Below are 15,545 nucleotides of genomic sequence, written 5' to 3' on the forward strand. Positions count from 1 at the left end.
TATTCTTCCAACTCCTCCATAGATCTGAAATTATTTCAAAAGAAAAAAGAATCCCCATCTTAGGGCTCTATTGACTTGGAGGAAGTGAGGGTGGATTCTGTGGGGCTTTATCATGGGTTCCTCAGGGATCCCCTGAAAGAGACCCCCTTGGCATGAACAGTGGTCCCTCTAGCTCACTCCTTTAAGTGTCCTCCTCTGCTCCAGGGCTTCAATAAATCCAGCCTTCTTGACCCAGTCCACCCACCATCCCTGAGTAGGTGACCCCAAGCCAGTCCCCCTTCACACTTCCCAGGTCTCTGGGAAGACTGCTGTGTGTGGATATATTTGATCCCACAATGCACTCAGATTCACTCTCAAGCTACAGCAGTTCCAGCCCTGCCTCTTGCCTTTAGACTTCCAGGTGTGTGTCAAATACCAATCCCCAAACTCCAGGGATACTTGTAAAGGTCTCCAAAAAATCCTCTTGAAGTCCCTCTCATGCTGATTAAGATGAAGGCAATGCAAATGCCTCCCCTGACCGTTGGTGGATGAACCTGACCCTTAGTGGATGAACTGACCTCTGGTGGATGAACACATAGGACACTGACAACTCTCCTCTCTCCAAATACAGCTATTTAGGCTGCATGTGGGAGATGTGGTGATGCTGGTGGAACTGGTTTTGGTCCACCCTTCAACTATGGGTGTTCTTAAAATCTATTCTTTTATTCTTGCCTTGGGAGATGCGCTAAGGATCTAAGGAAGAGCTACATTTCCCAGGTCCTGTACCTGAACAGAAATGCTCTTGCCAAAGTTGCCTTGTGAAATTTTACAGGTTTTATCTCATCTCTGAAGGATTTTGTGCTGATTCTACACCATACACTCCCTTGTCTTCAGCCAAAATCCTTCCCTGGGTTTCCTCTAGCTGCTCTGACTGCCTGTCTCAGTTCTCTCTTGTTGGTTTCCTCAGGATTCTTTCCATTGTAAGCCCTTGTGTCTCTTTTCCCCCCAGATATACTCTCCCTGGACAATCCCATCCATTCCCATTATTTCAATTATTATTGGATAATTGTGGGTTGTCTCAATACCTATGACTACACCTCAGTTTACCAAAGCTTGGAGGAAAGAGATGGATTTATCTTTAGCACCCAACTCAACCCAAACAACTAAAGAGTTTAGACCATGAGGGTCCTAGCTGAGAAAAAATATTCTAGGAAGAGCTAGAAAAAAATGGGCAGGACCCAGCCTTTGAGGCCTGATGAACCTCAAGCTGGGGCTTGCTCAATAGAGGATGTGGCACATTTTCCTGGGGTCACTCTGAAAGTCTAAGGGCGTGCAGGAATGAAGCTTTGCAATCCTGTGCACTTTCTTCCGAGTTCTCAATTAAAGTAGTTTAAAATCTGCCTTTGAAATGGAAATAATTTCAAAATCTCAGCAAAGCAGTTGGGGATGGAGGGTGTGGAGTGGATGAACAAAAGCACCGAGACCTGCTTTTGACCTCTGCTCAGCTAACAAGCTCCAGCGCACAGCTGATCTGCCAGCTCTCTGGCTCTTGCTGTTTCTACAGTGACTAACTCCCTGCATTTCTGGGACAGAGCTAATTGCAATCTGTCCCATCTATCACCAAGTCTGCACTCTTACTTGTCAGATTCCATGTCCCATATTTTGCTTCAGAAAATATGATCGCCATAGCTCTTGTTCTTTGTGGTCTAAAACTTCCCAGAAGATAAACCTCACTGCGGGCTCCATTCTCCCTATGTAAACCAAAACTTAACCCTGAGCAAAAGCACTCAGGCTTCTAATCCCTTCACTTTCATGACTGAGTCATGCATATTAGAACAGTTTATTCATTTATTTGTTTGTTTGTTTTATTTATTCATTCATTCATTTATTCATTTGATTTAATTAGGTTCATATTCTGGCATATTTTTTATGAGCAGTGGTTGAACGGTGGATCTTGTAAGGTGCAATCAGAAAGCAAACTTATTCTTTGTTCATACCTGTTCTATGGGTGAGTTCTTCCCTGAACCTGGATGTGATTGAGGGCAGATGGCAACACTCTAGGATAATAAAAGATCCTCCACAGCTGCCTCCAGTCTCAGGAAAGGTCTCACTTCAGTAATTAAAATGTCCATTCATTTGTAATTTAAGTAAAGCTTCTCCCCTCATCAAGCTTGAACCTGTTGTCATAGGAGACCTGGGATAGGAAAGAGACATGTGTTCAACTTTTCCTCCTGTTCCCCATCTCCCTACTCATCAGGCTCCCTCTAGCCTCTCCTATAAAAGGAAAGGGAGGATGCAGGGAAGAAAAGTTCAGGGTAGGAAAGATCTTCCTTGGCTCGTACCCAGCTATTACAGCATCAGTCTCCTCTGGACACAGTGCATGTTGAAAGCTCATGTTCTCTGGACTGGGAGGATGACCACACCTGACTCTTCCACTGGGTGCTTTCATGGGTTCTTTGGAGGTCCTTGCTGGGATATTGAGAGTTCTTCCTGTGAGCTGGGCAGCAGTTGCTTATGTTATTTCCCTCAGACTCTGAGAATACAGTGGGAGTACAGGCGAATACACTTATCACATAGGGATGTCCTTTTGGGCAGGACTGGAAATGACTCTAGGGGAGAAGGGATGAGCCCTGGGACAAGACCCGCAGGTTGGCAAGCAGAGTGTGGGCTGGATTTCAGGCCCCCCACAGGGAGAGTTCCCTTACATAGGACACAATTTGCACTAGCTCTGCAGTGGCCTTGCCCATAACCAGCACCTCTCAGGTTGGGTCAAACCCCAGCCCTTAGTGCCCCTCAAATTTCTGGGGACAAGTTTTCCATGAGGTGGATTAACCCCTTCTTCTTGGAAGCTCATTGAGACACTGTTCTTTTCCTCTCCCTAATGCCTGTCCTTTCCAACCTCTTCACCTTCGTCCCTTTTCATTCCCTTGGGATGGTTAAGGGTCTACGTGTTGCAAGCTAGATTTTATTTTTAGGGTTTTGGGGGGGTTTGTTTGTGTTACCACATCTTACATAAGGTGCACAGGTAGTCTGGAACCTCCCTTCAGAATATGGAGGCTTTTGCTGTTTACTATGTTCTCAGTCTTTGAACCTCAGCTGAAATTAGAGCAGGAAAAGTCATATTTTAACATCCTGTTACATATTATTTATTCCATTTTGACCAGGGCCCCTTAGCTCAAAGATCCTTTTTGAAAAATAAAAGTCTGTGTTTTTAGAGGGCTTTTGCCCTTTTCAGTTCTCTGAAACTTCGAAATATATTTTACCTAGAGCAGAATGCAAAGGTTTCCTCACACAAGCTAATTAGCATTATGTGGGGAGATGATTAAGAATAGTGCTGTGAAGAGAAAACAGACTTTAACGAAATGCACCAAGATTGTTTGGAATCGTGAGAACCTAGGAGGTTTTCTCCTCTTTCCTCTTTTTTCTATTTTTTGATATGTTTCAGCTTTCCTTTAGCCAGCCTAGACTGGTTTACAATCCTTTATCTGCAATTTCCAAAAATCCAAAAAGCTGTGTGGGGTAAAAGAAAAAAAAAAAAACACTGAAAACCAAGGATTTTAAAAAAATAATTAATTCTATATGCAAGTAAATCCTCTACATATGAACCTTCAAGTTGCAAACTTTCAAAGATGCGAACATGCATTCGAATGTTATTTCACGTGTCTGGTGTACATTGCTACGTACATGCATCCTCTACAAGTGGTTGTGCTTTTGGGTACTTTACTGTACAGTACGGTTTATGTGCAACACGAGGAGCTTACTAATGAGGACCTGATGGTATTGAAGGTCCAGAAAAAGGACAAAGAGAGACAAGAGAAAGAGTAACTGAAGAACCAAAGAGATTCACGATGCAGGAAGTGGCAAGGGGATTTTCTTTATTTAAGGAGGCACTGTTAGTTTTGGAGGCACAGGACCCGAATGTAGAACGGTACATGAAGGTTGCAGCAGCCGTTCAGAATGCAATCCAGTGCCACCATGTCATCTATGACAAGAAAAAAAAGAGCTACTACCCAGACATCACTGGATCATTTTTTCAAGAGGGTAGATAGAACTGAATCCACCAAGGAGCCAGAACCTGTGCCATCAAAGTCATGCATGAGTGAAATGGCAGCTTGCCCTCCGTCTCCTGTTGCTGACGTTCCTTCAGCTCTACCATCTCCCACCTCCTCTCCCTCCTCCAGTCAGTAACTCTTCTTGCCTGTTCACTCAATGCCAGCCCTGTATGCCAGCTGTTGTATTGTACTACTGTACCTTTCAAGGTATTATACTGTAAGATTAAAAATGTTTTCTTTGTTTTTTTGTGTTTGTTTGTTTTTTATGTATTATTTGTGTGAAAAGTATTATAAACCTATAACAGTACAGTACTATATAGCCGATTGTGTTAGTTGGGTACATAGGCTAATTTTGCTGGACTTACGAACAAAGTGGGCTTAGGAACGCGCTCTTGGAACAGAACTCGTTTGTATGTAGGGGACTTACTGTAATTAATTTAACTTGAACTAAAGTGAGGCTACTTAAAGCCTTTATCTCTGTGTGAACTTTCAAATATCTTATTGCAGAAATAATAATGTGTTTGCTTACAGGATGCCTCCCCAGGCCCTACTGGGAGTGTTATGTAATACGCTGTATAAGCCTCACACCATCTTCTAAATTCCAAAAATAATTCCATAACACATCAGGCCCTAAAGGCTTTGGATAAGTGCTTATAAGCCTATACTTCTACAGAGGAGAAAATATAATAAACTTCGTTGTTATTTTTCTTGTTCCATTGGCTTTTCATTGTAACTAACTCATTCCCACCTCTAGTCTTTGTACAAACGGTTCCCCCACCAACCTGGCCCTTCCTGCACTTTCTTTCATCCAAGCGGAGTTCAGAACTTACCTCCTGCAGGTGAAGTTTCCTGGTTAGTCCAATATGTTTCTTCACCTGAATATCCACTTTAGATTTGGGACAGATGTTTTCCCTGATCATACTAGTATGAGCTTTAAAGAGATCCAACAACTCATAATTTACTGACGGCTCATCCAATTATCTTTGTGAGAGACTTCAGCCCCTTCCAAAGACCTTCCCCCTCCATTTCTCCTGTAAGTTCCTAGATCAGGTTCAGTAAGCTTATGTCGCCATACCTTCCCTGCTCCCATATCCACCCTTAAAACCATCCTAGATATGGTTTATGACCCTCTTTCCTACTGAACCCTTCAGCACAGCCTCTACCCCAAAACATCAACTAGAAGACTCTGAAGAAGAGGTGGGTTCAAAACTGCATGTTCTTGACACATGGTGCTTATGGGAATTAAATATGAGAACTACTGGTCTAAAGGTTTGCAGATCAGTGGCAGGTCACAAAATTTAAGAAATGAAATATGGTTATAATGAATGTCAATGACAGCTGCAGCCTTCAGCTGAAAAACTGACAGTTCCTATAGGTAGTTAAGTTAAAGTGTACCTCATGCATAATTTTCATGATAAAGATGAAAAACTTTCAGTAGTCTGTTCAGTCTTGACCCTTGTCTAATAGTTCACTATTTTGTGTGTGTGTGTGTGTGTGTGTTAGTTTCAGGTGTACAGCAAAGTGATTCAATTATACATAATATACCTATTCTTTTTCAGATTCTTTTCCATTATAAGTTATTACAAAATATCAAGTATTGTTCCCTGTATTATAGTAGGTCTTTTTTGGTTATTTATTTTATATATAGTAGTGTGTATATGTTAATCCCAAACTCCTAATTTATCCCTCCCCACCTTTTCCCTTTGGTAACCATGAGTTTTCTATGTCTGTGTGTCTATTTCTGCTTTGTAAATTAGTTCATCTGCATTTTTTTTAGATTCCACATATATACAATATCATATATTTACCTTTGTCTGACTTACTTCACTTAGTATGATAATCTCAAGGTCCCTGCATGTTGCTGCAAATCACGTTATTTCATTCTTTTTATGGCTGAGTAATATTTCATTATATGTATATATATTTCATATATATATATATACACACACACACACACACACACACACACACACGTACTACGTCTTTATCCATTCATCTCTCGATGGACACTTAAGGTGATTCCATGTCTTGGCTATTGTAAATAGTGCTGCAATGAACATTGGCATGTGTGTATCTTTTCAACTTAGAGTTTTCTCTGGATATATGCCCAGGAGTAGGATTGTAGGATCACATGGTAACTCTATTTTTAGTTTTTATGGAACCTCCATACTGTTCTCCATAGTGGCTGTACCAATTTACATTTCCACCAATAGGGTAGGAGGGTTCCCTTTCCTCCACACCCTCTCCAACATTTATTATTTGTAGACTTTTTAATGATGGCCATTCTGACCAGTGTGAAGCGGTGCCTCATTGTAGTTTTGATTTGCATTTCTCTAATAATTAGCAATGTTGAGCATTTTTTCATGTGCCTGTTGGCCATCTCTATGTCAATTCAGTATTTCTCTTCACCATTTAAAACGTTTTTTGAAACCATACAGCTATCTGATGAATTTTTCAAAAACTCTTCTGCCATGGCTCCTTCCGTACCCCTCTCCTTTCTTCCTCTTTCCCTTCCTCTCTTTTCTCACCTTCCTCTCAGGAACAACAACAATGAAAAAAATCTGTCCCTTTTCTCCTGCCAAACAACTTAGAATCCTTTTTATTATTTTGAGCGTTACCTAAGTGGTAATCAAGAATAGAAAACGGAATACACTAAGCTCCATTAGTGGGACAAAAATCACTGCTATGAGAATGCAGACTATGGGTTCACATGGTCCCTTGCTTCTGCATTTTTCTTGCTACCTGGACATATATATTATGAAATGCCATAGTCAATATCTTTATCATCATCTAGAATGGTATAATGGGCTGAAGGGTGACCCACCCCCAAGCATATGTCCACCTGGAATCTGTGAATGTGAGTTTATATGGAAAAGGGTCTTTGCAGATGTAGTTAAGGATCTCAAGATGAGATCATCTCAGATTATCTAGGTGAGCCAACATTCAATGAAAAGTGTCTTAATAAGAAGAGCAGGACTTCCTTGGTGGCTCAGTGGTTAAGAATCTGCCTACCAATGCAGGGGACACGGGTTCGAGCCCTGGTCCAGGAAGATCCACATGCTGCAGAACAGTTAAACCCGAGTGCCACAACTACTGAGCCTGCACTCTAGAGCCTGCATGTCGCAACTACTGAGCCCACGTGCTACAACTACTGAAGCCCGCACACCTAGAGCCCATGCTCCACAACAAGAGAAGCCACCACAGTGAGAAGCCCGTGCACCCCCAAAAAAAAGTAGCCCCTGCTCGCTGCAACAAGAGGAAGCCCATACACAGCAACAAAGACCCAACGCAGCCAAAAATAAATTCAAAAACACTTTTTAAAAAAAGAGCCACACATTTTACAAAAAGAGCTACAGACACACACAAAATTTTGAAGATGGAGGCAGAGACTGATGTATCTACGAGCCAAGGAGCACCAAAGATGAGGAGCAGACATTAGAAGCTTGGAGACAAGAAAGGTTTCTCCACTAAAGTCTTTAGAGGGAATGTGGCCCTGCTGATACTTTGGTTTGGGACGTCTAACCTCCAGAACTATGAGAGAATAAATTTCTCTGTCTCAGCCTCTAAGTTTGTGGAAATTTGTTATGGCAGCCCCAGGAAACTAATACAAAGTGACTAGGAGTAACTAGCCCCATCTTTTTACAGGTACCCTCATCTGTCAGCTTAAAAGTGAAAATATTGGGACTTCCCTGGTGTGCAGTGGTTAAGAATCTGCCTGCCAATGCAGGGGACATGGTTTCGAGCCCTGCTCCGGGAAGATCCCACATGCTGCAGAGCAACTAAGCCTGTGCACCACAACTACTGAGCCTGCACTCTAGAGCCCACGAGCCACAACTACTGAGCCCGTGTGCCACAACTACTGAAGCCTGCACGCCTAGAGCCCGTGCTCCGTAACAAGAGAAGCCACCACAATGAGAAGCCTGCACACTGCAACAAAAGTAGCCTCCGCTCGCCACAACTAGAGAAAGCCCACACACAGCAACAAAGACCCAACGCAGCCAAATAAATAGATTAAATAAGTAAAATTTTTTTAACTGAAAATATTTCTGCTTTTCATAAATTTTGCCTATTTGGGGCTTAGTTGTCGAGTAGAGAGAATCTTCACCCACTCAGGAATGGCTGGATTTGACACATGGCTCCTGAGAAACACTCATATAAAGAACGATGACTTATGTAGAGGAAATACCACCTTGTGCTTGAAAGTGTGGACCACTAGAGTCAAGTTTGAATGCTGATTTGAATCCTAGTTCTCCAACTCATTAACCATGAAACCTTAGGCAATTATTTAGCCTTTAGACTTTAAACTAGTATATAAGAGCTAAATATATGTTAGTAAATGTTAGCTCTTATTTAGCTCCAACTTTTATGATTATTTTGTTTGTCTGCTCCATGTGGCCGCTTATTTTGTCTGTCTGTTTACTTATCCTTTTCCATGACTGGAAATGGCTACCCCAGTCCCAATCTTACATGATGTTTTAGTTCAAAATCCACAGGGGCTAATTAGAACCCTGCTGTTGCTTATTTCAGTTTCTTGAGAGAGACACCATGATACATGTTCAAGCCATTGTGCATATTAACTACCACTGACCCGACCTTCTGTAGATGGAAAGACAAAATCTTTTTGAAGGGGATGTGTGTAGGAAGGCAATGGCAAGCATTTCTAGTACACTGAAGCTTTTTAAATCTCATATATTCAAACCTCTTTATTTCTTCCTTTATAGCATATGCTTTTGATTTCATTCTTTAAAAAGTATCTCTTGGGGTTTCCCTGGTGGCACAGTGGTTGAGAGTCCACCTGCCGATGCAGGGGACACGGGTTCGTGCCCCGGTCCGGGAAGATCCCACATGCCGCGGAGCAGCTAGGCCTGTGAGCCATGGCCGCTGAGCCTGCGCGTCCAGAGCCTGTGCCCCGCAATGTGAGAGGCCACAACAGTGAGAGGCCTTCGTACTGCAACTATCTCTTACCTTGAGGTTATATATTCACACATATTTTATTATTTTATTTTCCACATATATTCTCTAATATAATTTGAATTTATTTATTAGAATGGCATTTTTCTTTTCTCCAAATAGCTAGCTATTTGTTCCAACGTGATTTTTTGAACAGCTCATGCTTTTCTCACCAATTTGAAATACTAATACTACTAATAATAGCATTTACTAAGTGTCAGTTTGTGCTAACTCTATTACATGGATTACTTCAGCTTAGTAATATTGTTATCCACGTATTACAGCTAAGAAATGGCATACTTGGGATTTCACACCCAGGTCATCTAACTCGAGAACTCATAGTTTTGACAATTATGCTATTCTTATAAAAAACTTGGATCTATTTTTGACTTAAACAACAGGAAAATTATTGACATAACTGGAAGTCCAGATGCAGGGCAGGCAACTGACTTGGCTCAAGCTCAGTGTCCCCGTGACTCTCTTGGCTCTGCTCTCTTCCATGTGCGGCTTCATCCTCAGGCTGACAGTGAGATAGATGTAGCAATTTCAGCCCCCATATCCATACACGGAAATGTCCAACAGAAGAGAAATAGGATTTCTACTTTAAGAAACTCTCCCATAAGGACAAAGCACTTTCCCAGACACTCCAACAAGATTCTGCACGAGTCTCATTGGTCCAAACTGGGCCCCGTGCCCATTCCTGTAACAATCATGGGCAAGGAGGCTGGTATTAAATAAATCATACAAGCCACCCCTAGAGTTAGAGATGGTATCAGCTTTCCTTTGGCACATGGGCTACATAAAAGTGAAGGAGACTCTCAACATGGATTAGGTGAAGCTCTCTGACAGAAAACCTAAAATAACAGTGGATGTAATAAGTTAAAAGGCAAATCAAGTCTGGAGGTAAGCAGTATAGGGCTAGGATGGCAGCTCCATGGTCACCCAGGTTCCTTCCTTTTCTCTAAATGCTCTGCCATTCTCAACATATGGCTTCTACTTCAAGGTCCATGATAGTTCTGGGGTCAACCTTCAGGAACCAAGAAGGAGGAAGGATTGAGAAGGGAGAGACTGATATCTTCCTTTAAGGACATATCCCAGAAATCACATGACACACCTTTGTGTACAACTTATTGGATGGCACTTAGTCATTTGGCACAATCTGGCTGAAAGAAGCTGAGAAATGTGGACTTTATTCCAGATAACTGAGCCCAGCTACAAATCCAGGATTCTACTGCTAAGGAAGAGGGACAGAAGATATTTGGAGAGAATACTGCAGTCTCTGCAACAGGTGGAAACATGAATTCAGTTGAGGTTCTGATACAGAGGAAGAAAAGGGAACTGATTTCTTGTTAAACAACAACAATGTATCTTGATGCCCTGCTTGGGTCTTTGGTCCAGCCTTAGACTAGTCAGTAACCCAGGGTATCAGAAACTCTGATTGGACATCCTGTGTTACACACCCCTTCCTGGAACTTGACTGCAGAGTTTTCTCAAGCCAAAACTCATGATTGAGGATTGAGGATGGAGTGTTTCCCTACAGAGATTTGTTTGTATTTTTTGAATTTTTAAGAGTTCTTTATATACTAAAGATTGATGATATTAAGCTTTTGTCTGACTGATATGTTGAAAATGATTTTCTAGTTTATCATTTACCCTTTACCTTTATAGTGAAATTATTATAGCTATCATTTTGACATATAGAAATTTTACATTTTGTATAATAAAATATTCTTTGCCTTTACATTTTTTTTTACTTTTATGTTGGAATGATTTTTCATAAACAAGAATCTGGTAAGTGTTTGCCTATATTATCCTCTTTCTATGGTTGAATGTTTTAATCAGTCAGGAGATTCATTCTGCTGCACATGTAACAAAAACTGCACTTAAAATGGCTTAACACTAAATGGGGTTTCCTTTTCTCAGGTAATAAGTTCAGGGCTGGTTTGATGGACTTACTATATCTTCAAGAATCTAAGCTCATTCCACATTTTTGTTCTAGAACCCTTAATTATATAATTAATATACAGCTTTTCCTCAAGTTCGTAAATGACTACTGCAATTTTAGGCATCACATCTGTAGTCTACTTAGAAATAAAGTGAAAGGGCAAAATGTAAAAGCTGCATGTCACCTGAATCCATCTATTTTATCAGGCAATCAATATCTTTCCTGGAGACCCCAACTGCTAGATTTCTCATTGGCCAGGTTTAGATCACATGACTACCCAAAAGAGCAAGGGAACCTTGAAGAAGTAAATATTTTTATCTGAATACATTGCTATCCTGAACAAAATTAGATTCTTTTATTAAAGAAAGGGAAATGGATATTGGGTAGACAACACCATCTGTATAATTTTCCATGTATCATTTTCTGATATATGACATAAAGTAAGGAGCTAACAATTTTTTCCAATTAGTTAACCAACTTTCCCAGCATCTTTACTGAATAAATCATTCTTCCTTCATTGATTTGGAATGAAACTTCATTATATTTTAAAAACTCACAGAGGTTCCAATTCCAATAATGGCAGGGTAATACATAATAGACCAATCTTCTCCAGATAACAAACTTGGACAAAATACAGAAAACAACCATTGAAAGCACTGAAGAGAAGAATCAAAAGAAGAAACTGGAGAGTTGTTGGCACTTGAAAGAGGGAAATGACACTAGATGAGTTTCCCAATTTTGTAGCTTGTGCTCAAGGGCAGACCCCAATCAGTGTCATTTTTAGGATTGAAATCTGCCATCTTACTACCTTGTAAAAGCAGAAAGAAGAGTTTGGGGTTTCTGTAACAGCTGGAAAGTGAAGGGAGACATCCCAGAAAGGAAAGAGCCACGGTGCAAGAGCACCAAATTCTGTATGTAAACACCCTTCTCAAATCTCTATTTGTCCCCTGAAATACTCACAGGGCAGTGTAGATACCAAGAAGCCCAGTTAAGATTCAAATAATTAAACAGAGATTTCATCTGGTACCTACTGTAAGAGACACAGAGTTTCAGCCAAGTTAACTGCCCACCAAAAAATAAAAAATAAAAATGAATACTCTTTGGAGGAATATGACAGAATCCAGAGACTCTTACAATACCAAGGATACAATGAAAAATTACTGCACATCCAAGAATAGGAATATGTGACTCATACTCAGGAGGGAAAGGCAATCAATGGATATCAGTCCTAAAATGACCCAGATTTTAGAATTAGCAGACAAGAATTTTAAAGTAGCTGTTATAATAATGCTGAGCAAAGAGTCTAAGGTCTCAGGACACCACTACTCTCTCCTCTTGGAAAGGGTATAATGAATAGGTTATGCTATCAGGCATATGTCCACATATCCTCCAAAAAACTGAGTGAGAATTAACCAGGCTGATGAAAGTAAGAAAAGTGATATGGAGTAGAAAACAAAGACAGGAGTTTTCATTCCCCTTGCATAGAAAGTAAATCAGTGATAGGTCTCTGTGTAGACAGCCCTTGCCAAACCCTTCCAGTGCTCTTGGGTCAGAGGTGGAAAAGTTAGCAGCTGTGGAATTACATGGCTCTTTCATAATCCACTTATTTACCATCTTTACTAAAAATCTAACTAATCCCTCTTCAATAAAGGCTTTCCTGCAGCCCACTCCACACTGCATCCCAGTCTCATCAAAGAGAGTTTCTTTGATACCTTAATGTTTTTGTCTTTCAGAAATTCAACACAGCATAATAATCTCTTTGGGGAGTAGAGAGAAACTAAGACTCAAAGGGTAAAAGGACTTCACAGGGGTTACAAAGCCTGCTACTGATAAAACACAGATCAGCTCTGTCAGAGTTGAAATAGGTCCCCGTGTTAACCCATCTCTATATCATTTAGGGAAAATAGCTAATCCACTTATTGCTGCCTATTCTGCAAGCAAGTTTGCTCTGGATGGGTTCTTCTCCTCTCTCAGGGTGGAATATGCAGTGACCAATGTCAATGTGTCGATCACCCTCTGTATCCTTGGCCTCATAGACACAGGTAAGGTCAAGAGATTGGAATAAATGGCCTGTAGATGGATTGTCTTTCTTACCATTGTGGGTAAAGAGGGTGCTGAACTCCCTGATATCGTCATGTGTCATGCACTGAAAACCAGTGACAGCGCTAGTCTCCCTTTAATGAGGGGGCTCCACTGTCATTAGTGGAGCCTCTGACTGCTCTTTGACCCTTCTTTCCATTCTGACCACCAAGTGTGCTGAGTGACACCACACTCATCATATGACCCTATTCTGAACACCTTATGTCCTCATGACAACTCAGTGGCCATTATTTTCCTATGTGAGACTTACCAAATGTGAGTTTGTTTTCCTTAATAATATACCAGTAATAAGACCTAGATATCATGAACCCTTTGATATGATGCACTGAGAAGGACACAGTATCATTTGGGGGGTATTCTTACCAAAAATTCATAACCTCATTCTAATTATAAGAACAGTGGACAAACCCAAATTGAGGGGCATTACACAAATCAATTGAACAGTACTCTTCAACAGCATCAGGGCCATGAGAGACAAGGAAAGACTGAGGAACTGTCAGAGATAAGAGGGAACATAAGAAGAAATTACTACTAAGTGAAATCCTGGATAAGATCCTGGACTATATAAAGGATATTAGTGAAAAAATAAAGCCTGCAGTTTAATTAGTAAGGTTGTTCCAATTCTATCATATCTATTGTTGATAATCGTACAATGGTTATGTTGTTGTGATTGAAGGATATAAGGAAAAACTTTGCACCATTTTTACGACTTTTCTGTAAGTCCAAATGCAAGGTTATCTAAAACATGTGGCAAGTATGATAAGGAAACTTTATTTAAGGGACTTCCCTGCAGTCCAGTGGTTAAGACTCCACATGTCCACTGCAGGGGGCGCGGGTTCTGTCCCTGGCTGCGGAACAAAGATCCCGCATGCCACGCAGCCAAATAAATAAATAAAAATTAAAAATTTTTTTAAAAGAAAACTTTATTTAAGAGTCACTGAGTAAATTGAGTAGTAGTTACAGAATGAGAGAGAGAGAGAAAGACAAAGAAACACAGTGAAACAAGGATGGAGAGAGAGAGAGAAGCTGGGCAAGAAGGACACAAATACCTGGAGGAAGAGAGCAGGTAACAATAGTTTCCTTCTAAGTGAAAGTGCTTGGTGTTGACAAGGGAGCAAAGGTCTGGATTCTCGTCCATCATTTCCTTTTACAAATCAGTAGTCGTTATCATACCTCACTCTGGTTTTGCCCACTGACACTTCCCATCACATGACCTCTATCCTCATTCTGCTCCCCCATATTACTCCCTCACTCGAGCCAAAACACCCAAGAGAGGAGCATGGTTCAAATCTCCCAACAAGTAACCTCCAGCTGCCTCCACAAATCTTCATCCATTTAGACGAGGCCCATATGAACACTAAGCCTCTCTTTGCCCAATAGGCCCTAAACATACCCAGTCTTCTCCACATATTCCTGCCAGGGCCCGTGGACCTTGCCGAGCAAGCACTGGCCAACAGCCCCTAAAAGCTAAGCTGTTGGTGTCTGCAGGCCTTCTATTGTGTAGACTGTACTAGTCTTAGATAACCCCACTCTTCTCTTCTTGTTCTACAGAAACAGCCATGACAGGAACTGCTGGGATATACCATGCAGAAGCATCTCCAAAGGAAGAATGTGCCCTGGAGATTATCAAAGGGGGAGCTCTGCGCCAAAAGGAAGTGTATTATGACAGTTCGGTCTTGACTCCTTTCCTGCTGGGAAATCCAGGGAGGAAGATCATGGAATTTCTCTCCTTACGAAATTATAATATGGAAATATTTATAAACAACTAGGCACTTCCTTAGGGCTAGGCATGATAAGGGGGCTTGGAACAATTCTGCCTGATATTTACATGAGCTCCATCATGAAGGTATCTCCCCAGAGAGATATGGGTGTTCCCAGGGGGTTGCAAGTCACATATCACATCTCAAAATTTAAAGAAGTTCCTCTAACACTTATACAGTAGAAAGTGTACGAATGTCATGAACCAGCAATTGTGAAACTGATAGTAACAACAGATATAATTACAAGATAGTTATATCAAATTGATCTCATATGTAATAATGTTATAATGCTTAGTCAATATTAATTATAATAAAGGTCACATAAACTTTATAAATTCATACCTCATGGCCGTAACTTCAGTTCATTCAGTACGGCTCCATTAAAACCATAACCTATACATGCGAAGTTTTGCAGTGTACATTTCTTATTTTGTGATATGGGCCTTTTATCTCTTTTTGAGTTGAAAAAAATCATCCTACTCTTCATTTAGTGAACATCGTGTCTTTACCATTTTGTATATTTCAGATACTCTTTATATTATTTCATACTGCTCCTCTGGGAAGGAGGACATCTGGGTATGAACAACCAGGGCAAATCCAGAGAAGTGGAGGTTCCTGGAAACTGGAGCCACACAACCTACACTTGTTTATTGTACTCAGAGTGCATCAAGCAACTGTACTCTACATGTGAACACTCAGTAGTATATTAGAAGTTTGTAGAGCAGGGGTTGGAGTTCAAATCCTGTCACTCACACATTT

General features: G+C 40.8%; 1 protein-coding gene across 1 annotated transcript in view; it reads left to right on the forward strand.

Moving 5' to 3' along the window:
- Positions 1-14,795, forward strand: part of LOC132483161 (11-beta-hydroxysteroid dehydrogenase 1-like) — a 31,494-nt gene extending 16,699 nt beyond the window's left edge. Inside the window, exons 5-6 of the mRNA XM_060088409.1 lie at positions 12,825-12,968; positions 14,578-14,795. Coding sequence (XP_059944392.1) covers positions 12,825-12,968; positions 14,578-14,795 — 362 coding nt within the window. The remainder of the gene's footprint in view (positions 1-12,824; positions 12,969-14,577) is intronic.
- The last annotated feature ends 750 nt before the right edge of the window (positions 14,796-15,545 follow it).

The sequence above is a fragment of the Mesoplodon densirostris genome, chromosome 2, assembly GCF_025265405.1.
Source record: "Mesoplodon densirostris isolate mMesDen1 chromosome 2, mMesDen1 primary haplotype, whole genome shotgun sequence".
In the NCBI taxonomy this organism is placed as follows: domain Eukaryota; kingdom Metazoa; phylum Chordata; class Mammalia; order Artiodactyla; family Ziphiidae; genus Mesoplodon; species Mesoplodon densirostris.